The sequence below is a fragment of the Hakea prostrata genome, chromosome 2, assembly GCF_041222555.1.
Source record: "Hakea prostrata isolate BN-2017 chromosome 2, UWA_Hpros_2, whole genome shotgun sequence".
In the NCBI taxonomy this organism is placed as follows: domain Eukaryota; kingdom Viridiplantae; phylum Streptophyta; class Magnoliopsida; order Proteales; family Proteaceae; genus Hakea; species Hakea prostrata.
The window spans coordinates 45,223,208-45,242,465 of NC_142601.1; the positions used below are offsets into that span (position 1 = coordinate 45,223,208).

A 19,258-nucleotide genomic window follows, 5' to 3' on the forward strand; every position below is an offset into this window, starting at 1 on the left:
ATCACAAACGGCTCGCTAGAAGCGCAGAGCTAAGGAATGAAGAACTGGGAAAGGTGATCTAGATAGCAGATCGCTGATAGGTTAGGTCTATCAGTATGTATCAGAACCTGAGTCTCAGATAGTATTCTTTTTCTCGATCCCCTCACCTTGTATGGTAGTGAGGTTTATATAGAGTGTACCTTCGAATCTCCTTCGTTGGATGCACTTGAGCCTTCTTCGGGTAGTCGTTGGATCTTATCAGTGAGATCCGTTGAGCAATAGACTTCTACTAGTTTGGGCTAGTAGAGGACTCCTGAGATAACCTTTAGGTTATCTGATGTTTATCCCTTCGATAATGATTATCCGCAGCCGTCAATTCGAGTCTGCCATTATTAGGGTGATTACCCTAATCCATAAGTAGGATTAGGGCACGCTTGCAGCCGAATAAGCTTTCTTCTTCAGCAAGCCATCTTCTGGATCCGGTTTGCTCGGGAGCGAATCGGTTCTTTCCGTCTCGACCGGGGTCGAGGGTCGGACCAAGTATGAACCCGGTCTGATCATAATCCCTCCGTAACAAGAACTATACTCATTTATAGTTTTAAATCTTGCAACTTTATGTGCATCTGCAAAACTGTATCATTTACAGTTTCAAATCTTGCAACTTCATGTGCATCTGCAGAACTGTACTCATACAGTTTCAAATATTGCAACTTCAGGTGCATTTAACAATATTTGTGGTGCAAGTCTAACAACCACTATATAAATAAATAAAATCATTATTGGTTAATGACAAACCTCAATTGTTAAGGTAACCTAATATCTTAATTGATTCTTAGATTCAATAAAATAAATACCTTTTTATCACGATGTAGTTACATTACAAGATGGACAAGGTAAACTCCATTGTTTATAAAAACGCGCAAGAAGGTCAATCATTCTTTTCACTTTGGAATAGAAAACATGATGATACATAGAATGCTGTCTTTCTTCTCAAAACACAATGCTTTCAGTGAAGTCGTTCACAGTTACTTCAAGCGGAATCGTGTAGATAACGTGTTATAAAATAAAGAGAATATATTAGAGACAAAGAAAAAACTAGAACAAGATCAATCAGAAGTGATTCATTCAGTTGAGTGCATTACATATTTATAGTAGAAGGAGCATCTACTTTGATATGGAAATGCAATATATGATTCTTGCACATAATAAGATATTCTTGATCTGGAAAGATAGATTGCCGCCCAAGATAGAAGGTGCATGGAATGGAAATATTGACTGCCAACATTGTGTGTTGAGATCACTGTAATTTTCAATTAAGATGGGAATGCGAATCACCAAGACTGTATGCTGAGGTGGTTGAGATATTCAATTGGAAGTATTGTCTATTGGAGGGTGATTGATATCCATAATCAATATTATTTATAACAAAAGAAACATTATTGTATTAATAAAGTTTAATGACCTAATATCTTATCAGTTATTTAACTCTAATATTCAATAAATTACATACCTTAATCACGATGTACTTATATTGCAAGATGGACAAAACAAACTCCATTATTTACAAAAAGCAAGTGTGAGGAGATCGATCATCATTTTCATTTTCAAATAAAAGCATTCTGATATATAGTCTGTCATATTTTTTTCAAAATGCAATTACTATGAGTAGCGTCATGCTGATAACATATTATAAAATATAAAAAAATTATATATATTGAAGAAAATTAGGACTAGACGAATTGAACTCTTATATTGAGTTATGTGTATTATAAATTTATAGTAGAAATAATATCTACTTTGATATGTAAATATCAGAGTCTACAAGGAAATACAATATATGATTCTTACACAGAAAAATATGATATTGATATGAAATAATGGATTGCTGTAATATTTAATTAATATGGGAATGCTGATTGCCAAGATTGCACGGTAAGATGGCCGATATCTTCATTTAAAAGTTACATATTTTAGTATGATTTATTTGAGGGTAATGGACATTTATAGTCAACTAGTAAAAATGCCACGTGCAAATGCACAACGTATTTATCAATCACCATGTATTGACCATGAAAGTTGAATGGTCTATGCACAGGGCGGAACCAGGATTCAATATTGGGGGGCCGAAGAATGGAAGTCCAGATTGGGAAAGCACCAATGGTTTTTCGCTACACATATTCTATGGGTCCTTAAGACCCATTGAGGGTCCCACTTATGAATTATTTTATTATATTAAGGAATAAACTCACATATATTTTGTGGGGCCCACACATATTTGATAAAAATAGGTAAATTATGGATAATGATAGTTTTTTTCAACAAGATATAGATAAATTAAATCATCAATCAAAAATTAAAAAATACACATGGCTTCAACCTTAAAATGTCAGATGCAAACAAATTTTTTTTTTTAAGGTAAGAAATGCAACCAATGGAATTTAGTTACCTTACTAACTATAGACATTTTATTTATAATATAAAGTCAAATAGCAAAAATTGTAGACAAAATAAAGAAACAAATAATATAAAATCAAATAAAAAATATAAAAATATGAAGAGAAAAAAAAAAGAGAAGAGAAACAATAAATAAATTGAGAAATAAAAAGACTACCTAATTGTGGGGAAGATTTTTTCCCCAAATTTTCTTTAACCCACGATTATAAAAAGGGAAGAATAAATAGGAAAAAAGAAACATAAGAAAATAAATAGGAAAAAAAGAGGAGAGAGGAGATATGAGAGAATATAGGAATTGAGGAGTTTGTTTCTAACTATAAATGACATTTTGAATATCTATTAAGATTTTTTTTTCAAAAATTTCCTTTAATCCACGTTTATAGAAAGAGATAGAGAATAAATAGGAAGAAAAGATGTGAGAGAGAAGTGGGGAGAATAAATAGAAATTTGAGGAGTTAGTTTTTAACTAGAGATGACTTTTATACCTATTATTTTACATTTAAAAGTTGTTCTCAATATTTGGGGGGCCAAACAATGACATTTCACATGTGACGAGAGAAGAAAAAAAAAAAAGGGGGGGAAAATAAAAAAAAAAAAAAAAAAAATTAATAAATTAAATTAAATAATTTAAAATTAAAAAGGGGCTGGGGGCGCGGTGTTTGGTGTGTGTGTTTTTTTTTTTATTTATATAATTAAAAATAATAAAAATGAGGGGTAATTTTATAAATTTTAAAAAAATTATTAATTTTTATTTTTATTAAATTTTTTTTTTTTTTTTTTTTTTTTTTTTTTTTTTTTTTGGTTTAAACTCTTCATATTCCTTTGGTTGTTAATAGTTTATTTGAAAAATTAAGAAGGGGAGAAATTGAGAATTAAATTGATTTAAATTATTATAAGAACTTTAATTAACCATTATAGACATAAATTATTACAAATACAAATGTCTAATTGAAAGAGTATTGGAGGAAAACAAAATATAGCCCTGTTATCTGAGTTCATCTTTCTATAATAGTAGTATGATATTATTTATAACATATAAATATCATTTGGACATTTAATAAAAAAATCAACGTCAATGCAGAGTTGGTGGAGTGGTAAAATTCATACTTCTCAGTGGAGAAGTCATGGGTTTGACCCTTGTGGACGACAAAAATCTCTTTGAGGATGTAATTGAGGTGCGTGCAAGTTGGGCCCGGATGAACCTTAAAAAGGGAAAGAAAGAAAGAAAAAAAAAAAAAAAAAAACCACCCAAGCGAACATGGGCTAAACCTGAAGCTCTTCAGCTAACAAACCTTTTATTGGGCCTACATAGAACTCTCAGTACTTAATTACTATAGCCTATTGTGCTTAAAGCCGAAAGTCTGGCTCATGGTGACCTAACTTGCACCCCAAGGCCAAGGGTAAAAACTAAAAACCCAAAACAAAATCCATTCACTCTCCACCGACTGAGGCGCCCGATTAATCGCAAGGGAAGTTGCCTCCAAAATTTTGAAGTCTTCTCATTTGGGAAATACGAAAACGTTACTGCGACAAAGCAGAGTTCTTCCCTCTTTTTGGAGGGAGAGCGATGGGGTCTTCCACCTCCCTGCTTCTGTTTTCTTTCTCGGTATTCTTAATTTTCTTCCGTTCTTCATGTGAACCAACAAATTTCAAAGGTATTTCTTTTCGTCTACCTTTTTCTGTTGCGTTGCTTCTTTTATTTTATTTTTTTATTTATGTATGTATGTATGAATTAGTTCCAATACATCGATTTTCAGCGTGTTCCGTGCTGCTATTATATATCTTTCAGATCAAGTTTTCGAGTGATTTAAAGTTCATATGGTTTGATTTAGTTAAGATTTTTTTGTCTTTTTGCTTGGTCGATTTTGTTCGTCATGGTTGTTGAAGTGAACAAGTATTGATTAATAGCTATTTGAATCTAGGGTTTTGTCTTTTTTTTTCTCCCTTTCCTTCTATTTTGTCCTCTTTGGTGGTGAGGGTTTAAATTTACGTGTATAACTGCATTTTGGTTTTCAATGTCAATTGAGAGTTTCTTGCCAGTTGAATATTGCTTTAAATTTGCGCTGGTTTCTTTGGATTTGTTGAATTTATAGTTCCAGAATCATCTAACGCTTTTGCATGCCAGAGATTCATCTTGGGGATCCAGTGCTTCACCTAACTCCGTCTCCACTCGATGGATTGTCATCTATCCGTGGTGCTAAAGATATGGTTTCATGCGGTCGTGTGCGAGTTGCTGGTCTTCCAAGGTGGAAAATCAAAAGTTATGCAAGTTCAGTTCATGTCAATGTGAGTCCTTCAGCGGTGATACCTGGAAGTCTGTTTAGCAAAGTTGAGGTCTGCTTACATGGGTAAGTGCAGTATCTTCCTTCTTACCTCTTGAAAGATCCTCGACTAGTTTGCAAATCAATATGAAAGTTTCCCTTTTGTGAAATTATTGCTGTATTGAACCATTTCTCATTCGGGCTATATGTAGGAATTCTTCTCTTGCACTATGCCAATGTGGGAAGGATGAATGGAAATCCACCCAGAAGGGGTTTTGGAGTGCTTGGATTTCACCATATGATGATAGATTTGTTGATATAAGGTTCAATGGTGGAGTTACAGGTTCTGTTGCAGTTACTGTTGAAGAAGGTTGGTTTCTACACATGATTTTCTCTTGGTTTCCACTCTTTCTTTTCTTTTTTTCTTTCTTTCTTTTTTTTTAAATTTTTTTTAAATTTTTTTTTTTTTTTTTTAACGGATGATTTGGTTGTCAACTATTTGTGCAGAGTTTCATCAATGGCGTCTCTTTCTTCTTGCTTTTGGATTTATTTTTTTCCTACTAGCACCAGTGGTCACTCATTGGGTGCCGTTCTACTATAGTAGCTCAATGGCTCTTGGAGTCTTACTTGTTATTTTGATCCTTCTGTTTCAGGTAATTTTCTGTTCATGTGACTTCATATTTGTTAGCTGTGATACTGTAGTTCAATATAAGTTATTGGCATCATACTATATTTTGGATGTTGAAATTGAAATCACAGGACTTTGTCCAGTTTCACAGTTAATCAAATGAAGCTGATTGACACTATGGGAATGGCATGGGTATATCTTCCGTATCTAGCTCTGATAATCATAGATGCTGAGAGCCACCTCAGTGTGGATTCCAACTTCTATGGAAGTTGGGGATTGTACCCATTACAGTTGGAATTCAGGTCTCCTTTTGGAAACTTCTTGATGCAGTTCGAAGTGTCCAAGCGGGTAAATTTGGCCTTAAAATACTTTATCTTGGCCCATGGGTGGGTTTTGTAGGCATTAGATTTCTTGTTTTGGTTTATTGATGTAATGGGCTTAATATATAAGCCCATACAATGGGCATAATGCTAGTACACGAGATTAGTTGTTAGATTAAGTGTTTGATTTGGCGTTTGTCTTAGACTATGATACCTTAGTCCTTAAATAGAATCATATTTTGATTTTATTGACGTTATTTAGTCTTTTAGAATGATTAGGATTTTATTGTTGAGTCAAATTAAGAACTTTAGAATGTCTATATATGTGTAATGCATCCCCCACCCATTAGAGATGATTTGATTTATCAATATGACTTTCTGTAAGAGTTTTGGTGCTGCTTGGCAGTGGGTGCGGAATTGCTATTCCGATTCTGATTTCTTCTATTTTCTTCCCCAAGTTCTCCTTCCAATCTTTTTGACCTGAGTCCTTTCTTCTAATCTTTTCAACTGGGATCTTGGAAGCCTGGCCCCTGATTGATCCTATTCAATCTAGGGTTACATCATTCTGTTAGAGTAATTGTCTCATTTTGTTAGTCTGGAAAATGGCATCTTGAATTTATAGTCTACTTGGTGGAAGGTCATATAGGCATCAGGGAAGCTTTGGGGGAAAAAGATAATCAAGTTGCAAGGCAGAGAAGAAAGCCCAAGAAGAAGGTTGGGTGTCTCTCTCTCTCTTCCTTCTTTTTTTTTTTTGGTGGGGGGGGCGCTGGAGGAAGAAGAGTGCAAGCGCACAGCAACACAGGTTACTGAAACCCAAAAACCCAATTGATTCGTGAACTCTATTAAAGGATGTAGAGTTATGACATATAAACATAAAGTTAAGAAACTCATAAACAAGACTACCTCTCTTAACTAGGAAACTACTAGTTAACATACTATGTATTGTATCCAAAGTAGACAATTACATTTTCTTGTTTTACATTTTGGGTGCAATAAAAGATTACAGTTACGTCCCAAGTAAATGAACTCACTGAAATCCTGCTATATCCAATTGTCCAAACTGGATCTGGTTCATCTGTGTTTGGACACTCAAATGGGTTGGGATCAGGCCAAGGCACTGTGTCTGCATCGCTGCTTTAAAAGAAAAATGCCTAATGTTTATTCCTTTCCAAATTCCAATCATTCTAAACCTATTAAGTGATCATATGCACTCAAAGTATGCATAGGCAGCTCTTCATACTGTGATGTTTGTAGTCTAGAATTTGAACTAGGGAGTGAAACCCGTTATCCATAAAAGATTGGGTATCTAGACTATTGTTTCATGAACTTTCCCACCATATTTGATGTGCACTGAGTTTCTATTTGAAAACTATTCCTCATAGGTTTCTTATTTAAATGTGAATAGGAGGAAATAACATTCCTTAGATTTCCTTAAATGTCTTGTACGACAACAATAACCCTATCCCAATTAGATGGGGTTGGCTATAGAGGTCCAAAGGAGGCCTGAAATAACAAAGTAGTGGCAAAAGTAGTCAATGTACTAGTCAGAGCAGCATCCTAGGCACATCCCCTACAAGGGGTCGCCAACATGACCCTTGTCCTTCAAGCATCTCTATTTATGGTCATACTAAGTTTGAGCCCCATCACATGCATATCTTGCATATATTTTCTTACAACTTCTCCGATATTCAACTAATGCCGGCCTCTACCTCCTTTAGTTCTGCCAAATCAAATATGGTCAATCTTCCTCGATGATGCATGTATAGGTCTTTGTTGGACATACCCATACCACCTCAAGCAGTTCTCTCAGAGTTTGACCTAAATTAGTGCAACTCCCATCCATTTCTAGTACAGTCATTCCTTATTCTTTCGTCTTGCCACACATTCTTCTCAGTATCCTCATTTCTACCATACTCATCTTATTTTTAGTGGTTTTCTTAATTGCCCTGCATTTTGCTCCACATGTCATGGGCTGTCATATTATTGTCTTGTAAAATTTCCCCTTGGGCTTGACAGGCATGTGTTTGTCACATAACACTTACAATGCACCTCTCCACTTCAGCCATCCTGCTTTGATTCAATGGGAACATCATCTTTTGTGATACACTCTTCGTTAAAGATTGACACAAGGTTTCCATAACTTCAATCTGTGTTAACTGTGTTCTCTTGGCTTCACCACATCATCTCCCTTTACGGTTTGACTGAAGTTATGCTTCATATAAACTTTCTTTTTTTTTTTTTAACTTGAAACCTCTCTATTCCAAACTTGATCTCCACAATTCCAACTTCGCACATTGATGCCTTTCACTATTTCAACTATCAACAATCATCAGCAAATACATATAACAAGCTACCCCATCATGGATTCACCTAGTTAGATTGTCCATGATTGATGCAAACAAACAAGGGCTTAGGGCTGAACTTTGATGTAACCCAAATTGGGAAGGCACTACTTTGGTCGTCAGCAGTTTTGACACTCGTCTTCACACTCTCATACGTGTCATTTATAATATCGACATAGTCCTTGAACTCTTCTCTCGGATATGCCAAATAAGTTCTCTAGGTATTTTATCATATGCGAATTTTAGGTTGATGAGTATCATTGAAGATGTTGGCTGGACTGGGATATGATTTTCTGGGAAACCATGTTTGATATTGAAATGATTGTGTCTTGCTTCATGGGGAGGACCTCAGGTTATTAATACTCTCTACCTTACCACTGTTGTAGGAGTATATGTTTGAGGTGATTGATTTTCAGTATGTAAACAACTGAAATGTTGTGGCCTCCCACCCCCTTCTTGGAATATTACCTGGTTTGTAAAATAAAGATATAAGGTTTCCACCTTAAAATTTTGTTTTCTATGAATACCTGAAGGTGGGGGTTAAAAGAGATGCAGCCCTTTAACGATGAGGAGGATTTTTCTTAACAATTCCCAATTGCTAAGAAGAAGGAAGTATCTGGTTGAAATATTTGCCCATGCTCTGGTTGGGTTGGTGTTAGTTTCTGATGGAATGGTCATAAATGCAAGTGAAACCAACTGGCTAATGAATGAAAAGTGATGTAGCCTTTGTCGAATGAGGTCTGTTTAACCAAGACCTTAATCAAAACCACCCTTCCGATACAAGAAAGGGCATCTTGCAATTTGAGTTATGACATTTCATATAATATAATCAAATGAAAAGGCAAGGTGTGTAAAATATACATTAATATAATCATTTTGATTCAAACATTGTCTTTTAAACGTTTGAGTCCCTGGAACAAAAGACAGAAAATGTTCTCATTTTTAGTCATGTTGGTAGGAGGAGACCTGCCCGCGCCCCGCCGACCCCCCCCCCCCCCCCCCCCCCCCCCCCCCCCCCCCCCCGGGGGGGGGGGGGGGGGGGGGGGGGGGGGGGGCCCCCCCTGACCAATACAACTTACTGTTACAAAAAGAGAGCTGTTGGAGGTTTGGGTTCCTGTTGGTTGATTGTCAATCATCTGATAAATCAGTTGATACAAGGTTGGATTGACTGACATTTTGTCAGTTGAAATTGAAGAAAGCCTGTTGATCGAAAATGCTTTGATGGTTAGTTGATCGAGACATCGACGACTCTTCGCAAGTGGAGTTCTCTTTTGTGACATGTTTCTTGATCTTCCTAGGTCTGTCTAGGCTGTATGTGATAAGATGCACATGATTACATTATGCCAGGTGTCCTAGTGCTTTGAAGGGTCTTGATCCTTCAATAACATTCTTCAGGCTTGAAGTGACTTTCTTCATTCGTCATTGAGCCATATGGTCTTCAAGATTTCCCTAAGCCTGATCAGGTCTTCAAACTTGTGTTGAGCTTGAGTTTGCTTTGATCTTGACTTTTCTTCTTCCACTTGAATGATAATATTTGCTTTGATCAAAGTTAGTAAGTTTGATATGTGTTTGTGATCACACATACTTGGGAGAGGGTAGAAGGGTCATTTTCCGACAACCACTTCTAGAAATAACATAAAAACGTAAAACAAAATAGAAAACAAGAGTTGGATTTTAATTAACTTCCTTTTTTGTTTGTTATTTTAGGATGAGGATCAAACCAATTCATTAGTGCCTATGTTTGGAGATCAAATGAGAGGAGAAAAAAATATGCTCTACATTTCTTTCCAGCAATTAAATGGGAAGATTTTCTTTGTTGCTCTGATTTAAATCCTTCTGTGAGTGGTGCTTTTGTTTTATCTCGCAGAGGATTTCTGTCTTAGGGTTATGTACAGGTGTGCTACTCCATTCACGCTTATGATGTTGAATGGATGAGAGCAGTTTGCATTGTTTGCAAAAGAAAATCTGTCTATAGCTTAATTAATGTCCTTGAAGAACTAATTTTGGGAGATATAGTGTAAAATAGTCATTACTTGATGAGGGGTAAAAATTATCATCCATGCATGTTTTGTTGGGAAGAGAAATTTCATCTGTCTTTGTATTCACCAACAGAGTGCATTACTTTGTCTAACTGGTGAAACTTGGTCAAATGTATTTGGGTAGCTCACTGCTTAAGTGAGTTTTGGCTGTCACTGTTTTGAAAGTTTGAAACTGTTTAAAGTTTGAGCCTGAGGTCTAATGTACAAGTCTCTTGAGGTTGTGTCCTAGCTATGTGACATGTAGTTATTTACAATGTTGTCCTATCCTTGGCTTGCTTCCTTGATTTAGGGAATTCATACCCATCAATGAGCCCCTAAGCGAGCCGAGCAATTGGGGGGGGGGTGTTATGGCGAACAGTTCTGATGCATTTGCTTACTCATCGACAACTTTGACCTCTGCAACATTATAGATCTATGATACATTTGCTTCCTATTGCTATGCTTTTAGCATTTTTCTTACATTTAACAATTGTTATTACAAATTCCGTCTCATCAGGTGTTGCCTTTTATATTGTTTTATAGGGCATGAAGTTACTGCCAACCAGCAGGAAAAATGTTCTCTATCTTGCTCTGTCTGGGTCGGTGGTAAGGTTTCTTAGTTAATTGAGTGATATAATCTTGCTTCATATCTCATTTGGTGCCAAATGAATTACTTTTTACAACTGATACTTTCAGGTTAGTGTTGGATCATTCTTTAGGCCCTACCTCTCAATGATGATCAGTTCCATTTGTGAGAGTTTTGGGCTTAGCCAGGATATGCATAACCTTGTAAGTCCTCCACCTGCTGTTGTTTACTTACAACTTACAACCTTTTAACTTTTTATTTTAATTGATATCCCCTCAAACTCAAGAACAATTTCTTGTGGTGGTTTTGATGACAGGTTTCTATAGCCGTATTAGTAGGCATTGTCCTTGCAGGAGCTGCACTAGGGTACTGGATTGTGCGTAAATTTGTAATCTCAGAAGATGGAACTGTTGATGTTGGTATAGCTTTGTTTGTGAAGTGGGCAATGCGCGCTATCGCAGTGACATCCATTTTTCAGGTAGAGTCTCTCTTTCAAATCAAATCCTGCTGTTTGAGAGTGGTAATTGATTATGAAAGTTCAATGGTTGTTGTTGCTCCAACATAGTTGTCAAGGCATCAATAGGCAACCAGTCTCTTTCTTGGGTCCAGGGCAACAGTATGCCTTTCTCACAGTTCATGAGGGTACACTGATTTGTGTTTTTTTCCCCTTTGTTTTCTATGAAAATATGTTAATATGTTACCCTATGTGTTGTTCATAATATGTTGATTTTCTCATACTAGGTCATTACCAGCATAATTATATCATATTGGATTAATGTGGGTTTAATGTTGCATATAAGTCTGGTTATAGAAAGGCATTGCTATATTAGGTACATCTCATATATTGTGCCACTTAGGCACCTAGGAAATGCTTAATGGTGCCTGGTCACCTAGTGCCCCTCCAACATGTCGGATCATCTTGACAACTATATGTACCCTTGCACATTTGAATGTGTTGGAGTGAGAGGATCAGATACTACAATGAATCAGCTTTATATATGGCTGGGAGATATCTGGTTTCTTTGGTGTTGAGATAGGATCACAAATGTTAATGTTATGCTGTTTGGACCCATTCCAAGAGAAATTTGTTGAATTGAATGGTCTAGATTGCGGACCATTCCTTCTGAGTGTGTGGTGATGGGCTGGAAGGTCGTGTCTGGCACCTTGTTTGAGTGCTCGCTTGTCTGTTGTGATTGTCTTCTCCCTGTGGTTTGTTATTAAAATTTTTGCAGACTCATCAGTTTATATTTTTGTCGGTATTTTGTGTTCATGGGTCTAACAAAAGACAATGGTTTTGTGGTCTTTCTATGCACCCCAAAGTGGTCAAGCAGAGCTTCAAGTTTAATTTCCTGAACCAAAACAATTTGGTTAGATAAGTTTAGTCTGTGTTCAGTCACAGTATTTAATTGGTTAAAGGTTCAGAAAATCTGCTAATAGGACCTCAAATTTAATTAAGCTTTGGCTAAAGGCCCATTGGTACTAGAACTGCCACTCAAGTAGGTGACCTTTAGCATAGAATGGTTTATGTTGTTTTCAGCTTTGGTAGCTGACATTGTTTTGGGGCCAACCAGCACAAGTGAGAGCGCAATCTCAGGTTTAATACCTATATATCTTAATCTGAAACTTCAGATCGCTTTGAAAGGAAACACTTATTGAACAGGTTTGTGTTGGTTTGTTGCCATGGAAGAGAAATTGCTAGACTACCCCCCACCTGGCCACAACCGTTAATGAAATAAGGAGATTTCTTTTGTAGGCGTAGATGGTTATGTTACTTTCATGAAAGTTATTGTGATCACATCTTCTTTATCAGAGCTCAATGGATACTCCTCTAGCAATAGTGGCAACGGCTTCTTCTTGGGCTATATGTTCTTTCATATCTTCCTTCAAGTGGCGAGGTTTTCCAGTGAGGTAAGTTTGTTATGTCTGGGGCTTCTATATTTTCTATTTCCTTTATCCAAGTTGCTGCATTCATATGTTTATACTGTAGGATATTCTGAATAAATGGTTGTTACTTATGTAGGTGACCCACTTACCTGCATGCGATTTTCATTGCTCTTAATCAGCACACTCAGTTTTGAAGTCTGGCAGGCTAGGCTGTGTTTTTGGAAACCTAGTCAGAACCTAGGCCCAGCCCAAGTTCATCCATGCCAGCACAAGCCTGGCACAGCCCCAGTGAGCTATCCCAAAACATATAAAGATATTTGTTGACGTGACGTGACATGACATGAAGGAAGGGGGTATGACCTTGATCTTTAGGCTAAAAGACTACAGAGCTAGCCACTGCACCACATAGGTGCGATAAAATTTCATGCATACAAGCTTGGCCCAGGTTAGGCTGGGCCACTGGCCTAACCTAAGGTCTGGAGAAATAAACCCTAGCCAGCTGATTAACTGGAAGTCCAAGTCCATGCCTAGGCAATATAGGGCAAGCTCAATTTTCCATCCTAAAGTACACATGTCACATACTCCCAAGGTTGACATATTAGGTGATATTGAGTATCCAATCTATTGAATTCTCACTATATTGCAAAAATTCTGGAGTAATTTATGCGTTTGACATGGATTTGGTTGATTTCATCTTCCTTATTGTAAGTACACATATGTCACATACTCCCAAGGTTGACATAGTGGGTGATATTGAGTATCCAATCTATTGAATTCTCACTATATTGCAAAAATTCTGGAGTAACTTATGTGTTTGACATGGATTTGGTTGATTTCCTCTTCCTTATTGTGAGTACACATATGTCACATACACCCAGGGTTGACATACTGTGTAACTTATGCGGAAGCTTGACATGGATTTGGTTGGTTTCCTCTTCCTTCTTGGAGTAAGTACACATATGTCACACACACCCAGGGTTGACATACTGGGTGATATTGAGTATCCAATCTATTGAATTCTCACTATATTGCAAAAAATCTGGAGTAACTTCTGGGAAAGCTTGACAGGGGTTCAGTTAATTTCCTCTTCCTTCTTGGCAGTAGGTTTTTTTGTTGGTTCCCCCACCCCCCGACGCGCCGGGGGGCGGCGGCTAGTGGAAGATAAGTAAAAGAACGTAGATTTGCAGCCGTCCAACAGTACAGAATGTTTCAAGACTTCACCTAGTAGTATAGACATACTAAACTGAAAACCTGACTGTCCAATTATAAAGGAGCTGCAGTCCTAATTATGGCAAAGTCTTCATTAAGAGTTCTGTTTTAGCCTATTGTTTGCCATGTCAAGACTTTTTTACTCCATTTCCTTCAAAAACTTGAATTGTTTTTAATTAAATATTGTTGTTATTTATTTTTGGGGTGGGGTTTGGTTTGTGGTTTAAAATTACATGTTGCATTATTCTTTCATGCAGGAAGCAGTCACATACTGGGAGTAGAGGCTTGTGGTCAAAAAAGTCTAAACAAACGCCTCCTAGTTACAATCGTGCTGAATTCCTTAGTAGATCTGCTATGGACTCTCAAAGAGCATTATGGAATAGCCCGAAGAGAACATTTGCTTGGTCTGATTCTCCCACTAAAGGTAAATTTTTGGTGTCTTAATTGGTGTAGGGCTCTGATGAGATCATTTGCTTTCTTTTCTTTGTTTGGCGCTCACAAAAGGTCCTGGTTGGCATGTTGTTCAAGTGCTCATGTGGTGAATGATTGATCATGGGTTCAAGTCATGGAATCAGGGGTAAGGTTGGGCTCATTTGACCCCCAAAAGACGATGTATCCTCAATAGGATCAATAGCCAATAACCAGGTCCTTTAACCTGAAGCAGCACTGTTGTGGGACTTACAGGATTCAAGGGAAATCGGCCATTAGGGTTTATGATATTCAGATGGGGTTTTGGCTTTGTCCGAGAGTGATGGATGCGATCAAGAATTTAATCAGGTTGGGATTTGGAATCAGAAGGGTTCGTGTCTTCCAAATAGTGAAGGTTTCTGATAGTTCAAATGTGGGTAGAGAGTAGTTGCAGGTTTTAGTTGAGGGTGGTTAGAGCCTTAATGGAGGGTTTAGGCTTCTAATGGGGGAACTAGGCTTCCTAAGGATGCGAAAGTAGCCGATAGTAGCCTCAAATGAATTAATCAAGATCTTAAGAAAACCACTTGAAAAGGAACAAGAAAGAGTTTCTTGAAATTTTGGTGGTTATCGGCTTTATGTAAATTATTTTTAGGGGTTATACAAGGCCTAGGGTTGGTTCCCCAAACCCGGGGACCCCTAATTCTAACTAGGGTCATTTTGGTAATTTGGTGGACTTCGGGTGCCTTAGGTTTGGGTCCTAGTGACTTTCAGTTTTCTGTCTGGCCCCTAGATCTACTTTTGTTTTATTATTTGGATTAGTATTTTGAAAGTTATTCCAGCGTCCTAGTCTAATTGAGATCCCTAGTTATGTTAGGATCCCTTAATTTGAGTTCACTTTTGTTGAAGTATACACAAGTTTTGAGTTCCTTGTTTCCTTTTTAGATATACTACTCTACTTTCTATTTCTAGCGTAGGAATCTTGCTACACAAGTTTTGGTAATTTCTAGAAAGCATAGTTTATATTTTATGTTGGTTAATATTTTTAGAACTTTCCTTTCTCTACACTTTCTATTTTGGACAGATTCATGAGCCCGTAAGTTGTACTCTTTATTTTCTTTTTTAGAGGGCAAGAAGGCTTGCTTCTCAAGTTGTAATCTAGACTACTGGTATTTATAAATAAGAGGCTACGATTCTAGGAGTGCTAAGTCAGAATCACAGGCCATTGTTGCTTTTTCATCTCTTTCTTCTTCTTCTTCTTCTTCTTATTCTTCTTCTTCTCTTTCAAGGTCAGCTATTGTTTTGGAAGATTAAAACTTATTTTCTAACAACTTTGATTCTCCTTTTTATTAGGACTCCATATCTACTCTTAGAATTTGGATTGGAGTCCTTTAAGAGTAAGTTATGGAGTTTTCTTATGCAAGTTCAAGTCTTAGTCAATCTGTAGTTAATAGAATTGGTTAGCGTGGAACCTTCTCTGCCCCCTTTCTCCTCTTGCCCCTTGGTCCCCCCTTGTTTGGTTCAAAGGCCACATTTCCCGTCATTCCCTCACCCTCTGGAGAGCCCTTAACCTTGGCCTCCCCATCCACAATTTTCTTTCTAGCCGTCAAATTCCAGTTAACCCCAATTGTATTCTTTGTTGGAGTGATGTGGAAGACCTTAAGCACCTAGTTTTCACTTGCCCCTTTTCCCATCTCCTTGAGGGAAAAGCTTTAGCCTCCATTTGGCCCGGTCGAGACACTCCTTTTGGTTTCACCCAAGATTGGCATTGGATTTTGAGACTATTATCGGAATTGTCCATATGTGATCGGGTTGGTAAGTTGGTATTCAGTGCATCCATTCACCATCTATGTTGGGAGCAAAATCTTAGGAGATGGACTTCCAAATCTTGTTCGATTGACTTTATTTGAAAAGCCATCTTTTGTGATGTTTCTTCTAGGCTACAGTCTATTCCCCATCCCCTGCTTATGGATACCCGAAGGCTGCGTTTGTTTGCTGGAATAAAGGTGGAGTGGGAAAATTCTTGAAAAAAGTGTAGATTTCTTACTTTTCCCTTAAATCCCAAAATTGTAGATTGTTTGGTTGCTTGGGGTGGGAAAGTGAGAGACAAGTTTCCTTGAATCAAAGAAACTTGTCTGGTGATGTGGCAACCCAACTTTCCCACCCCAAGCCATTTTAAAACACTTTGTGAGAAAGTTTGGAAAAGTAAAAAGTGGGACCCACCACTATCACTTTCTCCACAACCCTTTCCTTTCCTTCTCCCTCACCCCACTACACATGGGACCCACATGTTTTTTTCTCCCACCCCACCTTTGCAAACAAATGCAGCCCAAGGAATAGGCTTATTGTTGTTTAAAAAGGGGTCTTAGCTCCTCTTTTTTGCCTCTCTCTTGAAGGCTTGTCCCCCCTCCCCCTTTTGTTTCCCCTTGTTGGTTAATTATATTATTTATCCATCCAAAAGAAACATGGCATAACCCCCACTGTCAACCCTAACCCTAATGCTCAAGTCGGACCCAACTCACTTTTAGCCTTCTTGAATTGGCTGGTTTTGTAGAGTTATTGGTTAAGTTTCCTTGTTATTCCCTTCTGATCTAGGGCAACTTCTTGGTTTTAGTTTTCTAGTGGCTATATGAGTGTTGATTCAATAGGTTTCTTACATTGTTAAGGACTCTTATTTATAATTAATAGCTTTTAGGCTTTATTATGGATAACCATCAACTTCTTATCAGTAGTGAATTGCTGTTGCCACTTTGCTATTGTGAGACTTGATCAAGAGTGTGAAACTCTTAGGATTGGAGAGGTTCTGATCTGGGCCTTTTCTTGGGAGGAAAACATCATAGTCGTATCAACTGCTCTGTATTCGTTTTTTTCCCCTTCTTAAGAGACTTATCTTTGAAACCATCCTGTTCACTTTCTCTAAGTTTCTCTGTATTGTAAACTTTTCTTGGTTGTGTTCTTGGTTGCAGGTTTGGCTTTATCAAACCCGCCTAAGGGAGCAGCAAGCCTTGAGGACCGGAACTATTATTCTACCTTCCACAGTGTGCCAACACGTAAGAGGTTCTCAAAGAAGGAATATGAAGAATTCACAAATGAATCTACCAGGCATGCCATTGCCGAGTTGGCAGCCTCATCCGATTTTTCTGATTGGATTGTTGAAAATGCTGGCCGAATACAACTCCTTCCAGATGAGAGTTCTGATGACAGCATGGAGAGTGGAGCAGGTTCTTCAGAAGAGACTGTTGTAGAGAGTGGCAGCGGGCTTAAGCTTTTTAAGTGGTACTAACTTGAGGATCAACAATGTGGTTAGCATTGATTTGTCAGTGCCTTTGGAGGATCAACAATGTGATTGTTACTGAGAGCTTTTATGTTAGTCATCTCCCAGGGAATACTCAAATGTTGTTGTTTGGGGTATTGACATAATTATTCCTTTCTTGAAGCTTCCTCTGAGCTGATCTTCGTTTAGTTGCTGTGCAGTTTAGAATACTGACCTTCGTCAATTTGTTCTTAGCTGAAGGATGTCATATTACTAACGGTTCATCTTCAGCCAATTTTGTAAAGTAAAAACAAGTTATACACTGTCACATGAAAAATGCATCTTTTGCTAAAATCCTTATTTTTATGGTTGACTTGTCGGCTCCAAGTGATGTTTACGCTAAAATGTATTTGGATCAAAGAAGTTAGAGATTGTGCTGACATATATCCTTCCATTGCTGGTTGCGAAAATTAAACCCCATAATTTTTTCTGGACTTCCATGTAAGAGTTGCTATTTAGAAGTTTTTTGGTGAGGGTTACCAAAGAAAAGATCAATCTACCGTTTGTGACCAGAGATTCTGAGGTGAAATGTGTTGTTGGTTTCAGGCACCTACCTCCAAGAGGATATCCTTAATCTACTGTATTATTAAACAATTACTACAAATCCCTTGCAAATACATTATGTATAGAGGAAGATCTAGGCTCTTTTTGGTATCAATTATCATTGTCATGAGAAATTTTCATTATTTTAAATTGTTTGGCATCTATTATCAGTTTTGTTTTTATTTAAAATAATAGAAAAACCTCCAAAATCCATAATAGACTTTTTTGTCCATAATGGATTATGGTGAGAATTTTATTCTTTTCATTTATGCATGTTTACTTAAAATTTTATAATCAAGATGAGGGTAAAATAGTCAATACCATTTTTTTCTCCTTTGCTTTTTATTTTTCTTTTCACTAAAAAACATCTATATATTTTTTCTTCTTTCCTCTTTCACTCTTTTCTGCCTTTAACATCAAAATTTTATTATCATGTTTTTTTGGTTTGAAAACCCCAAAACCAGACTTAAAGGATAAGGTGAATTTACTTTTCTAGCATGTTTACTTAAAATTTTATAATCAAGATGAGGGTAAAATAGAAAAAAGGGTGAGTCTCCTAGTGGGGATTTTTTTGCATCCACAAGGATTCCATACCGGAACCTTGCTTAAGCGAACGAAGCTGCTTACCACTTGGACCAACCCCCGTTGGTTCTTTTATCTTTTCTTACTTGCTTACTATCATTTTCTATCAATTTTTTTATTTTGATATATCAAATTTTTTTAATTCCATATTTATTTTTGACAAAATTCACCAAACCATTTTTCATTCTTGACCAATAATGAATTCTTGTACTTATTTATTTTAAATAGGCATAATAGATAATGAAAATTGATACAAAAAAGAGCCCTAATCTTGGTAGTAGGTATAGATTACAGTTTCAAACTTCACACCATTAGACATATGGTGGCAACAATTTACAACATGAAAACGGTATTCAGCCTTCTGTATTAGGAGTTTAGGACCAACGTATGCAAACCCTCCCACTTATCAAGAGGAATGAACTAAAATCCTACTGAAGCGATGAACATGATATATAATGGAAAACACGATATAAAATGAAAGGGTGAAAGTTTGACAGGCTGTTTGCTTCAAGTTTCATGCTGATCACAAGGAAGAATTTTCAGCAGTCTCTTTGTTCATAGATAAGAGTTCATATTCTTTTGGTCAATCTAGTCCTCATGCCATGCTACATAAACCGTCTTGGTTTCCCCCAAAGATGGGTTTCTATAAGTTGAGCTATGATGGTGCATGGGGATTGATTCGCAAAATGGAGGTATTGGGCCATTGGCCCTATTACTTAGGATGATGTTGGTTG

At 37.1% G+C, this 19,258-nt stretch overlaps 1 protein-coding gene across 1 annotated transcript; it reads left to right on the forward strand.

The window, feature by feature from the left end:
* Window positions 1-3,804: 3,804 nt before the first annotated feature.
* Window positions 3,805-17,761, forward strand: LOC149024456 (guanosine-3',5'-bis (diphosphate) 3'-pyrophosphohydrolase, putative (DUF2215)). The gene is made up of 10 exons (XM_089144684.1): window positions 3,805-4,088; window positions 4,559-4,781; window positions 4,907-5,064; window positions 5,202-5,347; window positions 10,546-10,608; window positions 10,699-10,791; window positions 10,905-11,066; window positions 12,399-12,496; window positions 13,939-14,105; window positions 17,053-17,761. The coding sequence occupies exons 1-10, from the start codon at window positions 4,001-4,003 to the stop codon at window positions 17,367-17,369; spliced, it is 1,515 nt and encodes a 504-aa protein (XP_089000810.1). The 5' UTR covers window positions 3,805-4,000; the 3' UTR covers window positions 17,370-17,761.
* Window positions 17,762-19,258: the final 1,497 nt, after the last annotated feature.